The sequence below is a fragment of the Tenrec ecaudatus genome, chromosome 2 (genome assembly GCF_050624435.1).
Source record: "Tenrec ecaudatus isolate mTenEca1 chromosome 2, mTenEca1.hap1, whole genome shotgun sequence".
In the NCBI taxonomy this organism is placed as follows: Eukaryota; Metazoa; Chordata; class Mammalia; order Afrosoricida; family Tenrecidae; genus Tenrec; species Tenrec ecaudatus.
This window is the reverse complement of record NC_134531.1, coordinates 63,977,175-64,002,040: the sequence shown is the minus strand read 5'-3', so window position 1 is coordinate 64,002,040 and position 24,866 is coordinate 63,977,175. Positions and strand designations below refer to the sequence as shown.

Here is a 24,866-nt window from a genome sequence, read left to right as displayed (position 1 = left end):
AACGCACACCTGTGTAAAGGAGTCCCTACAGGTGCGGTCGCCCTTGTACAGATGAGCAAACGGAAGAACCGAGATGCTGAGTGACGTGTCCGGGTTGTAGAGCATTTTAAGAGGCAAAGTCAAGACATACACCCAAGGGGGATGGAGGGAAAAATGAGGAACTGATACCAAGGGATCAATTCGAAGGTAAATGTTTAGAAAATGTTAAGGCAACATATGGATAAATATGCTTGATACAATTGATGTATGCAATGCTATGAGAGCGGTAAGAGCCCCCAATAAAATGATTTTTAAAATTTACACTTAAGTCGACATAAAAGTTTTCCCACTGATTTAATACAACCCAAATACATGACTCCTCAAACTAGCACTTTCTTCTAATAAAAAAGAGAATCTAGTAGAAAGGCAAAAGAATAAAGAGAGTGAATGAATGTTAAAAACAAAAAACCCCAGCTTTAAATCTATACTTTGCACCTGTCTATCAAATCATCCCAATTCCATCAGGGCAAGCTAAAAAAACTTTTCTGAACTTTGGCTAAATTGAGCTAAGGTTACCTAACCTCAGAGTTACAGATTGAAGAGAAAAATGCACATGGACCACACCTGGCGGTGAGGAGCATAAAGCTTGAGCAAAGGCGGTGAGAGACGCACTGAAGTGAAAAAGCATCTGAGTGCAAGCAATGGCGGACCCGGGTCCCAGGGGACTGGAAGAGAAGAAAAGAGAGAGCTGGACGGTGGTTCAGAAAATGTAAAGGGACTGAGGGACACCTAGGCTGGAAAAGGGCAAAGCGGTAGATTCAGTCGTCACAAGAAGGCTGTGTGGTTCCAGTGTAATTGGCTTCCACGGGCACCTTGGAAGATAGCAACTGCTCTTATGAAAGAGAAGACGACAAGCCATCCCTTTCTATGCTGGAACATCATACCACATCGTATCAAAATCAGGTGATTAATGGCAAGTTGAAAACTGAGGATTCTTCATTTGAGACATTAACTCGTCCCCTCTGTGCATAAAATGAATTAAAACCCAGTTACTTGGGAGAGCGGGGAGGGAGGGGAAAAAAAGATGACCTGATGCAAAAGGCTTAAGTGGAGAGCAAATGCTTTGAAAATTGTGAAGGCAAAGAATGTATTGACGTGCTTTATACAATTGACATATGTATATGTATGGATTGTGATAAGAGTTGTATGAGCCCCTAATAAAACGTTTAAAAAAAACAGTTACTTTGAACATTTTTCTGATAGCACTTTTAGATGTCAATATACATTGATGTTTTGCAAATGCCAAGCACTGTTCAAAGCACTTTAAATGCATCATCTTACTGAATCTTCATAATGGGCCTATTTCCATCATTCCCTTTTCAGCAAAGTCACATAACTATTAAGTAGAAAAACTAGATTGGAAGATGGCTTTACTGTTATTATTTTTTTAAAGCATAGTATCATAACACATTATTCTTGCAGCCACAGCCATCTCTGGGAAATATGGTAAGGACAGCATGCAATCCCTAGGGTAAAAGGACCCTGGTCCACTCACCCAGTGCCTCCTTTGTTTACTGGCAGTCTCTACTCCGTCATGGCTGCCACATCTGTGCTATTTGAAGTAGGTGAGGGAGCTAACAGTACGACAGGGTTTGGGCACCAACAAACCAAACATCAAGAATGACAAAGCTTAGGTCGGCACTGTTGTCTGTTCCCGATAACAGAAATAAGTGCTGCCGGTTCCCGCAGCATCTTCACGGCCAATGGTCGGTTTGAGTCCAGCGTTGCAGCTCTCATCAAGCTACCTCCATCAGGGTTTCCCTATTTTCCATCAATCCTCTCCCTAACAGTGTTCTTTTCTATTGACGGAACCTTTCTTCTTTTTTTAAAAAAAGCTCTTATAACAATCCATACATCCATCCATTGTGTCAAGCACATTTGTACATATGTTGTCATCATCCTTTCCAAAACATTTGCTTTCTATTTGAGCCATTGGTATCAGCCCCTCTTCTCCTACTCCACTTCGTTACCCCTTGATATATTATAAATTATTTCCATGTCTCACACTGACCACTGTCTCCCTTCCCCCATGTTTTCCATTGTTATTTCCCCTGGAGGGGTGTGTGTGGTTGTGTGTCCATCAGTTGCCCCTTCTTCCGTTCCTCCCCTCCCTTCACCCTTCCCATCTGGCATCTCTCTTCCCATTCCTGCTCCTGGGTTGTGTGTGTCGTGAGCTCTTATCTCTTATCTACGGCTGTGGACATGCTCTGGTCTAGTCCAAAGTGAGAGGCATCACTGGGGTCATGGTGGTGGGAGTGAGGAAGCCTCAAAGGACCAGAGAAATATTGTGTGTTTCCTTGGTGCTTTACTGCGCCCTGGTTGACTCATCCCTTCCTTGTAACTCCTCTGCGGTGGATGCTTGACTTTTCTAATGATGTGTCTACAGTAAAGAAAGCTTAGGCATGTTTAGTTCAGAAAAGATCATGGATGCTAAGAATGTATTAAGCAACAGCTCACCTATTTTGTCTAAGTACTAACCCACCTTACTTATAGGCTAGAGGTCCCCTGGTGGAGTAGTGGGCCATGCGTTGGGCTGCTAGCCACAAGGTCAGCAGTTAAAATCCACCAGCTGCTCCACAGGAGAACGATGATGCTTTCCACTCACGTCAAGACGGCAGCCTCAGAAACCCAAGGGAACAGTGGGAATTTAAGAAGAAATTCTGAAGGCTAGACACATTATATATATATGTAATTGTTGTCATTTCATTGAGTCTCTTCAACGACAGGAACTGTGTGAAGTTGGCCTTTTAATTGATGCTGTCCCATGACAGCCTTTGGGTGCCATGTTTGTATCTGTGCTAATGATCACATGGACCAGCTTTTCCAACTTCCAAGTGCCTGGAGCTAACATGCAAAGTTCTGAGGCCTTCTGTGCACATGAAGTGAGGGCCAGCTAACACCACAGAGCACTGAGCAGCCATCACAAAGACATCTTACCAGAAAAGCCGGAGGATAATTGAGCTCTTGGTTGTATATGAAAACCAGGACAACACAAAAACACACAAGAAGAGGGTCTCATTCATTGTTGTCAATGGCATATGTAAGTAAAAGGTGATTGAATTTCAGAAGATTATCATTAACATCTAAAAAGCTGATGGTGCCTGGCTATCAAAAGATATAGTATCTGGGATCTTAAAGGCTTGAAGATAAACAAGCAAGCAGCTGTCTGGCTGAGAAGCAACAAAGCCCACATGGAAGAAGCACACCAGCCTATAAGATCTTGAGGTATCAATGGGATCAAGTATCAGGCACGAAAGACCCAGAACAAAATATCATATCGATGTGAATGAGCGGGAGGGGGGAGTGGATACCCAAAGCCCACCTGCAGACAATTGGACATCCCCCCACAGACTAGCCAGTCAGGGTGCAGTAGAGCACTGATGAAACATACTACTTTCCTCTAGTTCTTGAATGCTTCCTCCCCCTCCCACTATCATGACCCAATTCTACCTTACAAATCTGGCTAGACTACAACATGTACACTGGTACAGATGAGAGCTGGACACACAGGGAATCCAAGACAGATACACCCCTCAGGACCAATCATGAGAGTAGCCATGCCAGGAGGGCCTGCAGTTTTTCCTTGTATACAAATAGGTAGTCTTGAGGAGGACAAAGTATTTCAGTGGGTATGCATAAAATTCCTATCCCTTTAACGAAGTTTCTGCACTATTTAAATGTTGGGCACATGTCTAACGGTAAGGTCTCAGCCTTCATTGGTGTGGGTGACCCTGAACTCACACAGCAGGCTCCAGCTGCAGCCCTCCGTGGGGATGTCCACAACACAGAATGCTGGGAAGGCATCTAGGTAGAGAAAAAGGAACTTCTAGAGCAGCAGTTCTCAAACTGTGGGTCACGACCCCTTTGGGAGTTGAACGACCTTTCCACAGAGGTCGCCCAATTCATGTCAGTAGCAAAATCACAGTGATGAAGTAGCAATGAAAATAATTTTATGGTTGGGGAGTCACCACAACACGAGGAATTGTATTAAAGGGTCTTGGCATTAAGGTTGAGAGCCACTGTTCTAGAGAAACAAAATGCTGTCTTGTCCACTTCTGGCAGTCAAAAGGAACTTTGAGATTCCGGTACAAGCCACAGGACATACACAGGTATGTCTACACCCAATTTCAAGGAATCACAAACTGCAGAAGCAATGCATAGTGGTCAAGCATTTGGCTGTTAGCCATACAGTTGGTGGTTCAAACCTATCGACTGCTCCAGGGGAGAAGATGAGGCTTTCTGCTTCCAGAAAAAAATCATTGTTAAGTGCTATCCAGTTGGTTCCAACCTTATGCACAGCAGAAGGAAACACTGCCCGGTCCTGCACCAGTCGCACATTTGTTCCTATGCCTGAGCCCATTGTTGCAGCCATGGTGTCAATCCATTTCCTCCAGGGACCTTCCTCTCCTTTGCTGGCCCTCCCCTTACCTAGTGTGATGTCCTTCTTCAAGGCCTGGTCTCTCCTGACAACATGTCCAAAGTCTGTACCACCAAGTCTCACCCTCCTTACCTCTAAGGAGCACTCTGGCCAGACTTCTTTGGAGCCTTGGAAACTATGGATCAGCCCCACTCAACCCTGTAGTAGGAACTGCCTCAATGGCAAAGGTTTTGGTTTGTTTTTTAGTCTGCACCAGAAATCTGCCCATCAAAGTCAAGGAGAAGAAGGTCTGTTTCAAGAGAGAATAATTACGGTTTCTGAGATGAGTTATTACATTTAATTGTTAAGGAGAAATGAGGAGATGACATGTAATTAAAGAAGAAATATACAGGGAAATAATATCTGAAAATAACATGCTCGATCAATGAAATAATTACAAATTCAATCAATAGAGCAATGGACTAAAAATTTCATGGCTGTGGGTTTACACCTCATGATAGGTCAGCCTGGTCAGGCTCTCCAGTAAGTGTAGGACTTTCAACCAAAAGGTTAGCAATTCCAATTCACTGCTGGCTTTGAGGGTGAGAGATGAGGCTCCCAGACAGAATGACAGCTTTGGAGTCCTCTATATGTTCGCTGTGATTCGGAATCGACTTGATGGCTGTGGGTCCACTACCCATTGGCGAAGAGCCCTGTGGTGCAGGGCTTACAAGTTGGGTTGGAATCCAAAAGGTCAGTAATTCAAATCTACCAGTTGCTGCTCAGGTGGTAGGGGTGGGGTGGGGGAATGAGACTTTCTACTCCCGTCAACAGTTACAGTCTAGGAAACTCACGGGGCAGTTCTACCTTGTCCTATAAGGTTGCGTTAATACTGTACACCACTGTGCGTATATAATAGTTGTACATCCATCTGTCAGTACTACTGTAATAGTAGTACACCCATCTGTCAGTTTGTCTTACTGTGGTGGCATATATGTTGCTGTGATACTGAGAGCTATGCCACCAGTCTTTCAGATACTGGCCACTGCGGTCCTATAAACAAGGTGAAAGGGGGCTCACTTGTGCTTATTCAGTAACAGTCTCAGATGCTTTGCAACAAATGTTAGTCTCGCGCTGACCCAGACTAGTGCAAATGGTCACTCACTCGACTGATCTCTGAAAGGCCGGTTCGGACCCTCACATCAGCAGATAATCTTGGCAGACAAGGCTGACGATGAGCTTCTGAAAGGCCACAGCTTTGGAAGTTCGAAGGAAGGAGGCCTCCTCTGCGCTCATGGGGTCGCCACGAGTCAGAATCAATTGCACAGCAAGTCACTTCAAGGAGACACAGGCATGAGTTAGATCAACTGCACAGCAGCCAAGGATAAAATGTACGTGGGTGCACACCCGACTGTAAATTTCATGATCTTGTTTTCAAAGCTCTACATGAATAAGGCATCTCATCATCCGTAAAAGATTTAAATCATCAAAAACGTTTCTACATAAGAGCCTACAAGGTATCAGAAATATGAGTACTTCATTTACTCCAATTAACAAGAATATGGTCAAGATCAATGAGTGTTGCAATGTACTAAAAGGTGCTAATAAACTTAAGATATGCAAAGGGCCAGTTATATTGGACATGCAAAAGCCAATGAAATACCTCAAGCCCCACTATCGAAATGTGATTTCTATTTAGATGAGACTTACAGGACATAACTATCAGGAGACTAGAAATAATTATGAAAAATAATGTCTGCTGGCAGCCAAAGAGCCACTAAGTCATATTTGGAAAGCCCAACACAACATTTTGTTGAGGTTTATTTTAATGAAGTGCAGACTTGGAATACGTGAAAGGATTTAATTGCTAAATTTCATGGTTTGTCACAGCGAAAATATCAGACTTTACTCTATCAAAGATTAATAGGAAAAATCATAATAAAAACAGTGCAAATTATTTACATAGCTTAAGTAGGTATCAGAGATTGCGGACATGCTCTGAGGAACAGAGCTAATCGTCAACCCCTGAGCCACGCGTGGCTAATTACCTGCCCCGTATGGAGAGAACCTTCTCCACTTACTCAGCTTAGACTGCAGCTTTCAGACCCAGGTTGCATCATTTCTGGTCTTAAATAAGAACCAGCCATGCAGGGAATTTAATTCAAAGTGCAAGCACAATTTCAACACCAGTACATTTCTTTTTTACTCCCCTTTCCCCTTTTATTTTCATAAGAAAGAAAACTGTGTTGTTTCTGGAACTACAAACTCTGTGGCGTGGCTAGCTCCCCTCTGTGGTCTTCCTGCTCAATGTCCAACATTCACACGCACGTAACAGTGAATGGAAATACCATGGCTTGTGTTAGACGCAACTTAGTCCTCAAAGCGACATCCTTGTTCAGTGTGTTAGACAGGTCTTGTGCTGTAGATGTGCTCAATGCAAAGCATAATTTCATTCCTTGACGGCTCAAGGTTCAAGTCCACTGAGAGGCCCTTTGGAAGAACCCTATCTTCTATGATAACCACAGTTGTACTCTTAAAAACCAGTCACCACCAAGTGGAGGCAACTCAATAGCAGTTTCCTAAAAGGTTTTCATTTGAGGAAATTCTTTACCTATTCACCCTACTCCCCAAATTACGTTGGATAAATCAACCCAAATAATATTCAAGCTTCCTTATTAGTTGCAGAACAGCAAATAGAAATGAGTGAATGAAATCTAAGGTAATGTCATGCCCACATCTGGTTTAACCTTAAAATTATATCTATAATAACTTCATCATCTATCGGTTAAGAAAACATTGAATCTGAGTTAGATGAGCACCTCACCCACCCACCATCCCTGAGATTAAAATAAAGATATTTATCCAAAATCAATACACAAAATCCTCCCCACCACAAAGGACTGGGTTGCTGATCAGGACCAAGGAGGGTGAATTCACAAAGGATAATTATCAGTATCCTAGGGGAGAATAGAGGATAATATTGGCTAAGATTAAAAGGAAATAATTATATTTCTCTGTATATATTTATAATTTGATAAAATTAGAATCTGTATAAGGAAGAAGCCTGTCAGAGAAGGAAAACTCAAATATTTTCCACTTAAATGACTGATAGAAAAGCAGATATGTACCAGTGTCCATCCTCTGGTCTAGCCAGATTTGTAAGGTAGAATCGGGATCATGATAGCAGGGGCTGGGAAGGGGAAGCATTTAGGAACTCGAGGAAAGTTGTATGTTTCATCGTTGCTACCCTGACTGGCTCATCTCTTCCCCTCGACCCTTCTGTAAGGGGATGCCCAATAGCCTACAGATGGGCTTTGGGTCCCCATTCTGCACTCCCCCTCGTTCACAATGTTATGATTTTTTGTTACTGATGCCTTATACCTGATCCCTTCAACACCCTGTGATCGCACATGCTGGTGTGCTTCTTCCATGTGGGCTTTGTTGCTTCTGAGCTAAATGGCCGCTTGTTTACGTTCAAGCCTTTAAGACGCCAGGCGCTATATCTTTTGATAGCCAGTCACCATCAGCTTTCTTCACATTTGCTTATACACACGTTTGTCCCCAGAGATGATCATATCAGGGAGGTGAGCACACAATGGTATGATTTTTTGTTCTTTGATGCCTGATCCCTGATCCCTTCAGCACCTCATGATCACACAGGTTGGTGTGTTTCTTCCATGTGGGCTTTGTTGCTTCTGAGCTAGATGGCCGCTTATTTACCTTCAAGTCTTTAAGACCCCAGACACTATACCTTTTGATAGCTGGGCACCATCAGCTTTTTTCACCACATTTGCTTACTCACCCGCTTTGTCTTCAGTGGTTGTGTTGGTGAGCATCAAAGAATGCCAATTTAATAGAAGAAAGGTTTCTTGCATTGAGGGAGTACTTGAGTGGAGGCCCAATGTCCATCTGCTACCTTGATACTAAACCTATAAATATATGCACATAAATCTATTTCCCCATCATCATATATAAATATGTTTAAATATGTACATGCCTTTTAGACCTCTATAAATGCCCTTTGTCTGCTAGTTCCTTTCTCTGTTTCCTTTGACTTTCCTCTTGTCCCACTATCATGCTCAGCCTTCATGTGGGTTTCAGTAATTCCTCTTGGTTACATTGCCCTTGATCACGACCTACCAGGCCTCCCACAGGAACTGGAAACACAGGGAATCCAGGGTGGATGATCCCTTCAGGACCAGTGGGGAGAGTGGTGATATTGGGCGGAGGGAGGGAGGGTGGGATAGAAAGGGGGAACCAACTACAGGGATCTACATATAACCTCCTCCCTGGGGGACTGACAACAGAAAAGTGAGTGAAGGGAGACGTTAGACAGTATAAGATATGACAAAAAAAATTTTATAAATTATCAAGGGTTCATGAGGGAGGGGGAGTGGGGAGGGAGGGGGAAAATGAGGAGCTGAAGCCAAGGGCTTACATGGAGAGCAAATATTTTGAGAATGATAAGGGTAACAAATGAACAAATGTGCTTTATACAATTGATGTATGTATGGATTGTGATAAGAGTTGTATGAGCACCCAATAAAATGATTTAAAAAAAGAAAAGAAAAGCAGATAGGATCTTGTCAGCGGGAGAAAACTAACACGACCCGGAGAAACAAGGCCGCCCCATTGACTTCCGGCTTCAGAGGTTCCACCCTATGACTTTTAATGGACAGTGTGTCCCCACAAGAGCTATTCCAGTGACCGTCTACCCTCCCCTTCTTGTGTACCTTACTGTTAGTCACGAGCAGTCTGTACATTGTGGCAGTGCGTCATTTGCACTTCTTACCACCCACCTGCCACCCCTTGAAGACAAAAACATAACGATTATGGTAACAAAAAGCAATCATGTGGAGAATGAAAAAGAAATGTACCATTAGACTGAAATCACAACCGACTTCTAGAGGAGTGATTGGAAGAGAACTCAGTTGCAAGCTGGGGCTACCTGAACTCTCATTAAGCAAAAATGGGGATCATTAATAGTTTCATATGCTTCTCAAGTGCCTGGTAATTTTTAGGCGCCGCCATGATTATGATTTCAAACGAGGCACTTGGAAACTGCCGCTGTCTGGTTACGGACCAAATAAGTATCTGAGTATCTATGCTTCCTACAGACCAGGACCTCCAGGGAAATGGTCACCCTGGGGGCTCGCTGCAGATGCAGAGACGCAGAGAAAGCAGACTAATTCAAGGCGGATAGAGAAAGCTAGGGGGTAAACGTTACCACACTATCCAGAGGGGGGACCTTTAGCCTGGCCATGGCGATGTTATACCTCTTTGCCCCTCTTTCCCTACAGGAGCCTCCACTGCAGCACCTCAAAGTCACTCACTCATCCTTAGGCTTCTTCCAATTCACCTCATTAACCAGGGAATAGTGCAACTGCTCACACGACACACAATGAACCCTTCTTGAATACAGTCTGCTTTCTTTGCCTGCTTCACACATCCCTGAACACCCGTGCAAGGGCCAAATACACGGAGCCTTCAAACATCGCAGGGGAAACTTCGTGATCTTTTTATTCCGTTTGTCAGGGACCTTTGAGGCCCCCTGTTTGTAGTATAAGAGGTTTTCATTCCTGGATTTCGAAAAGTTCAGCATTTCTCATTTCCCTCATACACTCCTCATTGAGACACTTCTAATCTGCCACATCCTTCAATTTGGCTCTCTTCACTTGTAGCTACACAGACACTAGCCTAAGTACACCAGCTCACGTGTGGGAGAAGAGAGGTATGTCGTCCTTTCCCAAACCAACGATGTCCTACTGGGGTCAGTGGCACTAAGTTTAGGCAACTCCACTTTCTCATCACGAGGATTAGTGAGTTTTTCCTTTGTGTTTCCCACCCTCTTTTTAGAACAGAGGTATAGTGCAGGGACGTACTCTGAACAGTATTTTATGGCTAAGACAGTAGCGTGGCTGTTACGAAATCTTAGCCGGCAGAAAACATCAATAGTCAGGACACAGAGCTCTAATGAACCCAACAAACAAAAACTAAACTCACTGCCATCGAGCTGAGGCCGCCTCATAGCTACCTGCCGTAGAGGTCAGGACAGAACTGCCCCGTGACTTTCTGAGACTGCAACTGTTTTCAGAGCAGAAAGCCTTGTCTTTCTCCCTTCAGGACATAAGGCAGCAGCTCGAGAAGCTACCAATTCATGGTCTGTTCTTCCGTCCCACTGACAAGATGCCTTAGGGAAAAGATGCCACGGAGCCCAGCAAACCAACTCAGTTTTAGGTTTTTGGGTCAAATTCTCTCTCTTTTTTTTCTTCTTCACAAATCAAATTACAGTCTGTCTAGGGGAACACTGGTGGCCTAGTGGTTACGTGCTGGGCTGTGATCCGCAAGGTTGGAAGTTGGATCCCATCAGCCCCTCCATGGGAGAAAGACGAGGCTTCCTCTTCTTTCCCACAGGGAGAACAGACGCTCAGGGGCAGTTCGTCCCTAGCCCATAGGGTCGCTGTGGGTTGGCACAGATGCGATGGCAGTGGGGTTCTGACTGAGAGAGACAGAAAGAGCCCTTCGGTTGTACACCCATTAGCCGTACTTGGTGCACGAATGAGACTATGCTGGAGTGTGCTCCCCGGCAGCTCGCCATTCGCTCTGGCCATGGCGCTGTACGCAGGAGCTGCGGCCTCAGACTGCCTGGTTCTGACTCTCTCGCGCCTCAGAGAGGAATAGCTTTCCCTGAAAAAGCCACAGGTTTGGTTTTATATTACACCGAGGCGAACGCAATCCTGAGAAGACGCTTTGCTTTCTCCCCCGGGACTCTGCCCACGCCCGGGAGAGGTTAGAGCACATGGGGCAGGGAGACGTCCGAGGGGAAGAAAGAAGAGAGGCGTCCAGCCCAAACCTACGGAAGGGCCGGTGTTCGGAGCGACTTTTCCCACAGGCCTCTTGGCGGCGGGATGGAAGAAAAGACGACGACTCATGGCTTCTTTAATGGCTTCCTTATTTCCTCAGAAACGCTGCGTCCTAAGAGCATCGGTGGTTTTCACGGCTGCCATTGTCTCCAGCGAGCATCAGCCGCCCCACTCCGGAAGCCATAAAACATTGGTTTGAGCATTTACATGCGTTTTCCCCTGCTCTGAAGAGAAGAGTTGGAAACACAGAACAAGAGCAGAATACACTAGTAGTTATTAGTGCAGATGAAAAGAGGGCGTTCTCCGAAACCCGAAGCCACTCCCGCCACAGGGAAATTAGGTGGTTTGGGGACAGGAGTGCAATCTCTGTTCACCCAGACTTTCACTGCCCGTAGGCCAGGGGACGTGTACCTGGAAATGCAAAGAACACAGTTCAAGGATGTGGGCCGATTGGAAGTGTCTCCATGAGCCCTGTCTGAGGAAAAACGAGAAATGTTGCACTTTTAAAAATCCAGGAATGGAAACCTTCCTTAAAGTACATGAGGGGTGCCTCAAAAAATCCACGGGAAATTGCAAAGAAGAGATAAATGGAATTTTTCCATAAAGTTTTTGAAGGTTCCACGTTATGTCGGCTGCCTGAGAGGAATGGTTCCTTCAGGTGGCTGAAGAGTCAGCCTCGTTCCTGAGCAGACACCACCGCAGGGGAGGCAAGAGCCTCCTGAAGGAGAGGTGACCACTGGCTCAGTGCTCGCTCTGCGTCATGCCCGAACCACCCTAAGGTGGAAGCAGTCTACTTGTCCAGAACCCCCAGTCCCGGCCAAAGCCTTTCCCAGTTCATCTCAACCATTGTCCCGGGCTGTGCCCTGAAGATGAATTCGCCACTTTAAAGACGCAAGACTCCATTCGCAGAGAAGTAAGTACGTTCTAAAGAGGGGGGAGGCTTCTAGGTTTACCCACAAAGCCTTATTTAACAGGTAATGTAGTAGAAAGAGCATTCATTTGCCATCATCTAAAGTGGAATTGATCCGATTTCAATAGATTAATCCTTGCTCTAATGAGGTGCGGCGAAGAGCTGGGATAGCAGGGATAGGAAAACAGCACCGAGCAGCCGTGACTTCGTCCTGGTTTTGGCCTCTGTCCCGTGCGCTTGAAAACGTGCTCTCTCCCTGACGTGTAACTTGTCTGGACGGATCCCAATAGTCTCCCAGAGTCTTCCCCCACTTTATCAGATGGGCCAGGGAGTCCAAGAGAGGTAGCTAGTGGGAGAAAGTGTGGCCCTCCAACTTTGGAACAGGACCACCCCAGGCTTGGACTGGGCAAGGCCAACTGGGAGGTGACATCAGCCGCCCAGCCTGGCTCTGAGGGGAGACAGACGCCTGCGGGAGGCAGCGTCCCCACTTACCCTCCGGCTCAGATGGGGGCATCTCTTTCTCGCTGCGTTCACGTCCCCAAGGGAAGCTGCGTGACTTCCCTGGGGCTGCCTTCACAAAGCATCGCAAACCGGGGCTCTCGGAAAAATACAAACATGACTCACAGTTCTGAGCTAGAAGCCCAACTCCGAGTGTTAGCAGCGCTGTGTTCTCTCGGAAGGCTCTGGGGGAAGATCTTTCCTCGTCTCTTCCGACTCTGGTCGCCCCAGGTGCTGTTTGTTCGCAGCTGCCGCTCAACTCCCATCTCTGTTGCTGTGTGCACCCCTTCCCCCCTTTGACAGGGGCACCACTCATATTGGGACGGGACCCACCCTCCTCCAGATCAACCACACCTAATTTACACGATGGCATCTTCAACAAGAAGAACCGATGCGTTTGAACTGTGATATTGGAAGAGACGACTGACAGCAGTCTGGGCTGCCACAGTCTTGGGGACCAGCGGGAGGGGAAGCCCTTGGCTGACATACTTTGGACAGGTTGTCAGGAGAGACCAGACCCTGGAGAAGGATATGGAGCTTGGGAAAGTGGAGGGGCAGTGAAGAAGAGGCTGCTTGCAAGGAGATGGACTGACACAGTGGCTGCATCAATGCTCAGACCCAAATGGAGCAGAGCTAGGTAGTGGTGTGTTCTGTTGTACAAGATGTCGCCAGGCATCCGAAGCCACTTGGTGGCCCCCAACAAGAACAGCCATATCTTTTAACACAGTTGCCCTAGACTGCAAACTCCTGAAGGGAGGACCCGACATGGATGCTGATATTGGAGTGTGTCAAGTTCTTAGTACAGGTGAGGATTAATGCAGGAGGAAGTCAATAATTGGTTGCAAATTAGTAATATATTTAGTCTGTGACAGCACTGAGCAACGAGGAAGCCAGGTGACTTTAAAATACACAAAGTCATACTCTACCACTCTTTATGCAGCACCTGTTCAGGCCAGGCATGCTGGAAGCACTGAGGGGGGTGGGGGGTGGTGTGTGTGTGTGTGTGTGTGTGTAGGGGGATGGGGCGGGGACAAAACAGACTGTCTCTAGGGAACCTCCACTACAGCACCACCCATTCGACATGTGCTGAGGAATTCTGGGAAAGCCTCCATGATCGATAAATCACAACTTGGCTGAGAACAGCCACAGTGCCGGTTTCTGGGGAAATCTTCGAAAGCCCAATTGTTACAGCAAAACAAAGAAAATCTGCTGTGTTCCCTCAGCAGATTTAGCATCTCTTTGTTGACGCCTGGAACCTATTAAAATGTGTCGTTCAGAATGACTTCCTACACATAAAAAGTAAATGCTTCCATGAATCTGAACAGATATCAGCAGGAACTCCAGCGAAAAGAAGAAAGGTTAACATTTGGAAGCATAAAATAAATGACAGAAAAGAAAGAATTGTCTCAGTAGCCTAAACAACTGTATGAAGCTATTACGAAACAATACAACACTCTGCTCACTGTTTCCGCTTGAAGATGGAGCAAACTGTGTGGGCAGGCGGGACATACTCAGCTTACACATGATTGGGTAGCACCAGAAGAGCCGTGGCATAGTGGTTATATGTTTGGCTGCTGACCTCAATGTCTGCAGTTCGAGACCACCAGCAGCTCTGGTGGAGAAAGATAAGGCTCTCTACTCCTTTAATTTATAGACTCAAAAAACCTTTCTACTTGGCCCGATGGGGCTGCGATCCATCGGAATCGCTTGATGGTAGTGAAAACTCCAGAAAGGAGCTGGGAAGGAATTTCCCAGTATTCCAGGAATGCATCATGATAACATGATGAGAATTTTCAGGAAAAAGAAAGTCTTGAAAGAAATGCACTAAGATGCTAGTGGTGGCGTTTGTGCACGGTGAGATTATGGGTGGTGAGTTTTATTTTAAATTTTTCATATTTTTCTACTGTGGAATAATTAAAAGTGGTGAATGCTTTATGACCTAAGAATTCTTATAGCAAAATAAAATGCCACCCCATTTCTTAAATGATGAGAAATTTTAGTGCTGAAGATGCCAAAAGGAACAATTATTTAATGCATCAAAAGATACCAGTGAAAGTTAAATCCCCCCACCCCTTTTCAACCACCTTTTCCTCAGACGAACAGCTGGGGATAATTTTGAATGCTTTTTCCTATCTGTGCTTTCTAGCTTTCTGGCATGCTCATTGTTACCTGTATGATTAATATAGAAGTATTGCTTTATTACTGCCTACAAAGACCAATTAAATGATGATGCTGGAAGGGTAGGAGGAAGAAGGACTGAGGAAGGGAGAAAGGGGGAACTGATCGCAATGATGGACACATAGCCATACACCCTCTACAGGGGAAGAACAACAGAAACCATGGGGAGAGGGAGACAGCGGCCAGTGTGAGAGATGAAAATAATCACAATGTGCAATCTATCAGGGGGCGACGAGGGGGGAGAAAAAAAGATGTCTGGAAGAGAATGAGGCCGACATATGTATAAACATGCCTGATTCAAATGATATATTGATTGTGAGAAGAGTTGTACGAGCCCCCAATAAAACGATTTTTTAAAATAGATATTTAAATAGACCAATTAGCCCCAACTTAGAAAAATCCCATAAATTCTATATTGCTACTTAAAAGGGGGAAACAATGATGAGAATGTACAATATCCGTTTATTCTCCAAAACAATTCTTGGAAAGGCCTCCAGGTTTGAATTACCTCCCCCTCAGAAAGGATCTATAGAAGTTCAAAGAGGTCGCAATGTACAAACTCTTCTGAAATTAGCTATTTCAAGGGATACACAGGTCACTGGGCTGCCATCACCTCTTTTTCTGCAGGCAAATCAGCAGCAAACCTGACAAGTGAGGAGAGGAGATGGCAGAGGGGAACAACGGGAATAGCTTTTAAATCCCTGTCATATGCTGCCCATGACAGGACGGAAGGGTCCCTGACTTCGGAAAAACAATGAGGATTCAATGCCCAGCGAACTCTTTCAGAAGCTCACTTTAAGAAGAGCCTTTTCTCACCTCATCTCCCAATACGCTAACGGTAGTTTATGAAGCCAGAGGGCAGGCTGTCACATCTATGAATCCCTCCACTTACAAGGCCAAGTTTCATCAGTGCCTTCCAAAACAACTAGAAATCTATGACTGTGCTCTCTGGCCGAGGTCAATGTTCAAGGTTACAGACAAAGGCAGAATGATTTCTGTTCCAGCAACATAAAAGCAAGAGCCCCTCAGTCCACAGGGAACTCATTTCTACTGGACAGAGAAATGCAGGAGAGAGGGGTGACCACTGTAGTTTCTGCTTGCTGCTATCCGCTGGTTCTGACGCACAGTCACCTGCCTTCAAACAGAACAAAGTGCCATTCAGCCTTGACCTCATCCCGATCATCAGTATGGTTTAGTTCATTATTTCGGCCAATATGATGGTCCATCTACATGTAAGGAAATGGAACTTAAGAATGCAGCTCTCAGAGCAGAGTGCCACAGGGAGAGGGCAGCTGAACCCCACGACCCACCACTGGAGAAAGGATACTACCTTGCTAGTTCTCCCACTGGCTGCTCAGAGACATTTCAGCCTTCTTTTTGCCAGCTCCGGCTCTCTCCACCTGTGCTGGTCATCTCTGGTTGACCCATGAGCGTGATAGTGAAATTCTCCAGCATGAAGGTACCCCCAAGAGAACAATGCTTTCTGCCAGGCCCACATCGCGCATGAAAGCCTTCACCGTGCTTTTAATCAGTTATACCATTTCGGGGGCTCATTTCACAAAGCCATTTGGCTTTGTGGACATCAGAGCAAGGGCTATGGAACTCCACCCCCCCTTTCTTGTAGCGCCACAATGGGAAGCAAGCCACTTCAAAGTCGATTAAGCTCTCTGGGTTCTGGTGCAGAAATAGCTCACTCCAATTCTTCATTGTTCAGGAATCCAAGGAACCTGGCCATCCAGGAGATAAAAGGATGCTTCTGAAAGTGTCATGTGAAAGAATGGATTTCTTCTGTCGCAGCATCCCTGCAAATGGGATCGTCGGCTCCACGGCTGGGTGCCGTACAAGATGAAAACACAGGGACCCTTACAGAACTAGGGGAGACCTGGTCAGATAAATGGGAGGTGGGGGAACACATGCTGCCTAAATTGGAGAAGGCTGAAGGGCCTTCCTCCCCGCGAATATTCTCTTCTCTTCATTCTTGTTTCACACCTCAGGGCGGCATTAAGCAGAAAGCTTAATATCCCATACCCCTCACTCCACACCCCTCCCACCCTTGAATACAACTGCAATGATATTTAAAATGTCTTTAGTTTCACTTGCTTTGACAGGCTCACTTTTGAAGTTTTCTAATCATACATTTCAATAATCCTCTTCTCGTTCTGAAAGCCACCAACCCAGAGCGAGGAGACAAGACCAAGGCGGACAGTGATTTCTTTCCCTGTAAGTTGGATGTTAGCAGAAACGACAGCGGGAAAGACCCGAGGAGACTGCTAGTGAAACAGTGACGTGTATGAAAATATCGGGGTGATTACTAAGGAAGGCCAGATGTGAACTGTCGTTTTTAAAAGGTCGTCCTTTGACATAACCTAACCTGGACGTGATATGCAGCTGATGGGACATATTATTGGCTCCCCGCTGGCTTCCTGAAAGAAAGATAGAGTGATTCCTCATTAAGGCACAGAGAATCAGGGTCACTGAGAACTGATCCAGTGGCGCTGCTGGAATAAGTGGAGCAGTCTCCATTCATTTCTGAGTGGCCAGGAGACCTGACAGCAGAAAAGACAGGCACTCAGGTCAAGATTATAGCTGATTTACCATTTCTCCCAGGTGCCCAAGGGCAGCGTGGGTTCTAGCTCTCCAAGGGCCACACCTTCTCTGCTGGCAGCCACACTCACCACGGATGGCTGTTCACCCTCACACGGCTTGGATCGGTGGTATTAACAGACATGGACACAACAGGGAGAACTTTCACTCTACCTCGGACCTGTTGGAGGTTTAACCCATTCTGTGGGGGATGGACATAAAACAAAGTCGGAAGGCTGATGGGATTTTGGCATCGAGCATGCAAAGATAATATTGAACACAGGTAGTTTGTTAAGAAGGTGGTATTGATTAATTAACGTGAATTAAAAGTATTTCATTAGCATTTTGTTAAATGAAGTGAAATGTTACCTCGCCATTTTTCAGTGACCTCACCCACGTCTTCAATCAATGATTAATGGGCACCACATATTTACACGGTTGGTTTGTGTTTGCTCTGATTTGTACAATGATCCCCCCCCCCCAAGGTTTCACAGTACAATGCCACACAGGGTGCCTTTATTTCAGTTCAAACTAGATTAGGGGTATCTCTGGCCAAAGGTCTAGGAGCTCCCTGAAACCTGCTCAGCACCACTGCACCCCACAAGCCTGGCAGATGGGGTGGCGGCAGTATGTGGCCCGGGAACAGCAGTCAGCTCTCATCTGTAGAGACTAAGACACACGAGGAGAAAAGGCCAGGGAGTCCATTGTGCTTGAGGTCCGTCATGACACGCAGGCGTATTGGGCAACTGTCAACAACAACCATGGAGGGAGGTGTCCTGCAGTGCACGCCCTCTGATTTGGGACAGGAATGATCTCCCTGCCCTGGAAGAGGGGAGCTTTACCATGAAGCCCGAGGTTTTCTGGGGAGGGGTCACTGCGTTTGCCCACCCAGGAATGTTATTTGCTTGGTATCTTGTGTCAGATGCAGTAGGCCGGCCGAGGCCCTAACGTGAGATTCATCGACTCCCTGAATGTTTGATACTTTTGACCTACCCTTACATTTGGGGGAGTTTGCACCCATACCCTGTTCTGTGAGCAGGAGCTGTATCATTATAGTGGCTTTCAGCTCTGCTGTCCCAGTGACAGCTTCAAGTCTTCTGATCCCGATCTTTGAAAGGGCCCACACTCGCCCCAGTCCGAACTGATTACGTGCATTGGAATAGTCCCTATGCCTTACAATTTAGATGACCCAGAATGCTACTCGGAAACAGGAAAAGCCACAGGTCATGGCCCTGCAGAGGCGCCGAGAGGTCTTTCAGGAGCCGGATATGGGAGACTGGATTATTGCCAGGACCGCAGAGAGTGCCCCACATGGGAAGAGGTATCGTGGTCACCATCTTTGAGCAGGGCACAGTCTTTTCCCACTCAGCTGGTCAAGAGGTTCCGTTGCTGTGCGATGCACACACTCCCTTGCTTTCAGGGCTTCAGCCCATCATTCTTCCCGTTCCAATTAGCATTCAGGCTCGCCCATATTGTACAAAGTAGGTTCCGTTCCAGAGCTGCTTCAGTGGCCATGACCGCATTTGGCCGGCCCAGCTGGAAGCTCTGCTCTGCTCATAAGTGGCTCTTTGGACACCTCAATGCACCGCAGTAACCAGGACCTTTCTGGCTGCAAGAACAATACACCCCCTCAGCTATACCTTCATTCACAGATCCCTAGAGTCACTCCAAGTCCTGGTCACAGATGCATATTTACTTGTTTGTTTGTCGTGAAAACAGAGATGTCCCCAATCCTCTTTTACACAATTCTCTCTTCCCTAGGAATTAGGCTGCCTTGGAGTAAATCAAAGGCTTCAATATTCAATATTCAACATACATATACATTGGTGTTCATTCCATGACACTTTCCCCCCCCTCATTTTACACATCTGACTATTTTAAATGAACTTTGACTGTGGTTTTCTGTTGCTGGGATAGGGAACATATATATTAAAAGTTTAATTTTCAGAATCAAACACACATGCTCGTTATCTTTTGATATTTCTGTCTATCAGCTCTGTCAATTTTGGCGATGATTATCCTTGAAGAACAGAACATCCATTGGGGATGACTGGGACACAGCTTGTTTGGAAACTTGGGAAACATGACACGCCTTTTCTTTTTCGAGCTGTTTGAATCATTGGTCACCTTGCATATCTCACAGTTCGACTTTCCCACACTTGACTGATGCCAATACAACCATTTCCTCTTGGCTTCATACATGTTCACCACTGACCATCAAAAGGCCTGTGAGTTGAGCTTCTTTTTAGCCCAAATCTCATGTATTGTTGAAAGCAACCTGGCCATAGAGCAAATATATATATATATATATCAGGACCAACAAAAATTTTCCCTATCTCAGTCCCTCCTCGGAGCACTGACCCTTATAAAATCCTGACTCCTTTTGGTGGAAAATAACATGGAGACCAGGATGAGTTCACCTGGGATATCTAATACACAGTTTCATAAACACACTGGAAGAGAAATAAGAAGCCTCTTCCTATTACCTTCTCAAGGACAGAACAGAAAAACTGGATCAAATAGTTATATGGATAAAGCACAGTTACCCTTTTTCCAAGTATACCATTCAATTGTAACCACAATTAGTTTCATTATTTCATCACTTTAATTTTGGTTGTCAAACAAACTAATCATTCCCCTCCTTAATCAAGTAAATGCAGGTAGCATCTATATAGGAATGTCTTATTTCCATAAACAAGATACAGGTCCAACGCTTATTGGCTTTATGGGCTTGACCGTTTTAGTGCTTTAATCTTACAAACATCCTTAAAAAATTAAAATATTTATGAATGTAATAATATGCTGGTGGAAGTCTCCTAAAAAACATTGAGAATGTCATTGGCCATAAAAAGTAACCCTAGATTAATATTAAGCATCAAGAGAAATCTATCAACAGAAATCTATCAAATATTAGATGATGTTACTCAAAATTTCAAATAGGACGATTTGTTAGTCCAACTAATACTCAATACTATTCATTATAAAAACTGTGAAACAACCTAACATATTGATTGTAGAATATCCTTTTTGGTTTCAATTGTTTGTTTTTGTTGTTGTTTCCCACATGTCTACATCTCCCAACATCCCAGCCAATCCATGGAAGGGCGGGTGGACGTTAGAGGTTGCCTTGGAGTCAGCTCCAACTGATCACCTCCTAGCAGGACAGAGTGAATCTGCCCCCGAGGCTCCCAATGCTGCCGCCTCTGCAGAAGCAGAGACTCGCACGTTCCTTCCACAAGCTCCGGCTGCCTTAGAAACAAGGGTCTATCGGTGGTGCTTTAACCACTGCAAAGCAAACATGAATGAGCACACGGGATTTATAAGATGACCATCCTTGGAAGCTTTAGCTACCTTTAGCTTTAATTCAATCATCTAATTTTCAGACAGAGTAGAAAGTGCCAGGCCAGCATCGTCGTGGTAGTAATTGTACACTTATCCCAGGGATAAAATAAAATCACATGTAAAGCATTAGAGGAAGAGAGAATGCTTACTGCATTATTAAGCGTTTTTCCAATTTGCAGCAGAAGGTAAAGAGACCCCACACTGAGAAATATTAATCTTTTGTTCTGTTTATCCTGTAATGTCATAGTACCTTTCATTTTAAAACTATTGAAAAAAAACCATCCCAATTATTAATTTTTTTAAGTTAATTGAAGCAGAATAGGAAAATATAAATAGCTAAAAACAGACATGAATAGTATGGAAAGAAGGCTTGAGAGGAACAACTTACCAGACATTACAACTCACTAGAAAGAAGGGTGCAGGTACAGAAATAGATAGATAGGTGTCTGAATAAAAAGTCCAGAAAAAGATCCAAACATTTAGGGCATCTTTAAACGTGACAAGGGTAACCTTTCAACTCCATGGAAAAGAAATGTTCTCATAATAACTAGGACTTAAGTAACTGGTTATCCATCTAGAGGGAATAAAAAGAGAGAGAGAGAGAGAGAGAGAGAGAGAGAGAGAGAGAGAGAGAGAGAGAGAGAGAGAGAGAGAGAGAGAGGAGGTCCTACCTCATATCAGGTACAAAATTTACAGAGACTAAGATTTCAATGTTAACCCCAGATTGGTAAGAGAATACTTGCATGACCTTGAGAGGGGAGACACCAGCCTGACAGAACAGTTGACTTGGAAAAAATAATAATAATTAAACAAGAACAACAAAGACTGACACATTTGGCCACATAATATTTAACAATTTCTTTAGGCAAAAGACACCCTCAACAGAGACAACAGTTGTAAACATACATTTTCGTTACATCTAACACCGAATTAATAGTGTTAGTTCTACAAAGCAGAAGCTCCTAAAAGCCGAAGAAGCAAAATACCACTAAATGTATGCATATGTAAATGGGCCATGGAAATGAACGTACGATGAAGGACAGGAGAAATTCACATGAAGAACAAACTCATGAAAACATGCACAACATCAGGAGTAATGGAGGAAATGGAAACAAGTGACTAGAGAGAAAAACGTCGGCAGAAAGTCACAAGAACAGTGGCATCTGACCCGGGTGAGGATGTAGCAGATGGACCCTCCGTACACCGGAGGTGAAGAGGTGATTTGCTTAGCCTCAGGGGCAAGTAGTCCAGCAACATTTATTTAACATAGCTATAAAAATTAAAAATGCACATACCGTTTGACCAAGCAATTCCACTTCTGGGAATCTATCCTATAGGGGAAAAAAAAGGACCAGTACGTAAGGATCAAGGCACAAAGACGCGTTAATGCAGTACTGCTAGCTGGGGTGGAGGGCAGAACGGTTGGGCACTAGAATATGAATGTCCACCAATGGGGACAACCTTGAGGAATGCAACATGGCTTATGCAAAGGCATGGGATAGCTTATTTATTTAAAACAATCAGGTATTCAAATGTCTACTCAACACGAAGCTTGTTTAGGTGGGAAACGAAGTGGTAGGTGTTATTGTCCAGCTGTTGTTAAGATTGGCAGTGGCAATAAACTCTAGCAAAACAGTATATAAGACCGCTTGGGACCTGCATTAAGTAAGGCACGCACCAGTCTAGCAGTGGTACCTGGTGTTGTCAGAGGGGACAGAGATGTGGAGGGGACAGGGATTATTTATTTTCTCATCACACATTTTTGTGCTGCATTATTAGTTACTCTGAGAGCCATATTAATTTTATAATTTTCAGAAATTATATTTAAGGAAAAAGTGCTAGATTTTATTAGTGTTATTAGAACCCAAATCCACTGTGATTGAGCTGTTTCCGGCTCATAGTGATCTTACATAGAGTTTCTGAATCTTTCTAGGAACAAGTAGTCTCATCCTTCTCCTTTGAAGCACCCAGTGGGTTTGAACTGCCCATCTCGAGTGTAGCAGTCCAAAGCTGACCTGACACACCACAAGGTTTCTTAGTGTTATTAAGATTATTGCATTTTCCAGCATTCATATCTGGCCACATGGTAACAGGTGAACAAACACCTTTATTCCTGTTTACATAGTCTCACCACAGGATGCATTTCTGGGTGCCTCCCCAGCACCTGTTGTTATCTCGCCTCCATGTTTGTGTCAGCCACGTAGTTCGAGTAAGATTGACTGTACCCTTATTTCCCGAGGCACATCCAAATTGTCTAAAGCACTTGTGTAATTTAAACAAACAGCTCTTCTAGGGTCGCCATGAGTTGGAACCAACTGGATGACAGGGAGTTTGGTTTTTTTGGGGGGGAGGAGGGGCCATATTTAAAACAATTTAAAAAATAAACATGAAAGTCATTTCAATAATATGTTTTATTGAACCAACTGTATCCAACATACCACCTCTTCAGCATCTCATAACTCATATAAAATATTAGTGAGATATTCAACATTGCTTTTTCCTTCTTAATGTCAGCTGGACCAGCCACATTTCAATAGTGCAGCAGTCATCTATGGCTAGTGGTTACCACACGGAACAGCAGAGTCGAAGCTCAGGAGAGCGATGCTGTAACCATGTTCCCGGTGGACACGCAGTGAAGCTGGCTTAAACAAAGAGAAGCTCATAGTGTGCGGGGCCAAAGGTTCCTCTTGCTGAGGGGTGACAAGACAACAAACGAACGACCACTGGCAACTGCTAGCAGCCATCTAAGAACCCAGACTGGAGCCTGATACAGGTTGAAGTAGGAGCTGAAGCTTTGGTGATTACCGTAAACCTGTGGATCAATCCTTGAATGACTTGAGTTACATGAGCTGGTAAGTTTCCTTTTTCAGTCCCCTTGGGCTACAGTCTCTATTATTTGTAGTAGAACGTAACGTGAGTGATGTCTTCACCTCCAGACTATGCCATGTCCAATTAGAATCATGTTCCCAAGCGAGTTAGCACAAAGGCTCAATATGGCTTCCACTTATTTGCAGTCAAGATATGCTTTGTCTTAAAGTAGCTTTATTTGTTTAATGCATCCTCTGGAGATCACCCAAAGACACCTATAGACTGATTCCTGGTCGCCCAGGATCCCTTTCCACTGTCACCACGCTTCCCACATGCATCCACAAGACAAGGCATGCCTAGGGTCGCAGAGCCACCAATCAAGGGCCATTCTCATTCCATCCTCCTCTCTCGTCATCTCTGGAGATGACAGCTGCTACATCCTGGTACTTTGGGCATTTGGGACCATACAACTCTTTGTGGAGGACAGCTGTCCTGAGCACTGTCAGATGCTTAGCAGCACATTCCATGCCTATCTATTCTATTCTAAGAGCATGCTCCTTATTATGAAAACCCAATATTTCTCTGCTGTTGCCCGAGGGGCCATCGAGTCGGTTCTGACTAATAGCGACCCCACGCACAACAGAACAAAACCCTGCCTGGTCCCGAGCTGTCCTCACAGAGCTCCAATGCCTGTGCCCATTTTTGGAGTCTGGGAGTGAATCCATCTTGTGGAGGGTCTTGCCCTTTTTCTGTTGCCCCTCTACTTTGCCAAGCATGATGTTCCTCTCCAGGGACTAGTCTCTCCCGACAAGATGCCCAAAGTCTGTGAGACAAATTCTTGCCAGACTTGCCTCTAAGGAGCATTCTGGCCCTATTTCTCCCACGCCAGAGCAGTTGGTCCTTTTAGCTGTCCATGGTACGTTCAATGGTCTTTTCCAGCACCATAATTCAAACTCATCTATTCTCATGTCTTCCTCATTCAATGTCCAACTTTCACATGCAAAAGAAGCAAGTGGAAATACCATGGCTTGGGTCAGGTGTACCTTGGTCCTCAAAGTAACATCCTGGCCCTACACATTATTAAATGTCTCCTTTGTGGGAATGGGTGATGGGCACAAGATCACCCCTGATTAGGAACCTGTATTATATAGATCAACTATCAGCTTTAATGTACAAATAAACCTTCTGTTTATGCCAGCAAGCACTAAAGCATGATGCAAACCTCTCTAGACGCTGCCTGAGTTACTTCTCGTCCACGTTGGCAGATCTCTTTGGCCACGTTCTTTCT

At 44.9% G+C, this 24,866-nt stretch overlaps 1 protein-coding gene across 5 annotated transcripts in view; it reads right to left on the bottom strand.

Annotated features, from left to right (window-relative positions):
• MAST4 (microtubule associated serine/threonine kinase family member 4) overlaps positions 1-24,866 on the bottom strand; it is a 740,331-nt gene that overhangs the window by 288,310 nt on the left and 427,155 nt on the right. For 3 of the 5 annotated variants that reach the window (XM_075541112.1, XM_075541114.1, XM_075541116.1), the window contains one exon: positions 22,066-22,101. The exons of the other annotated variants lie outside the window; for them this stretch is intronic. In XM_075541112.1, the coding sequence (XP_075397227.1) occupies positions 22,066-22,101 (36 nt within the window). The remainder of the gene's footprint in view (positions 1-22,065; positions 22,102-24,866) is intronic. 5 annotated transcript variants of the gene reach the window in all.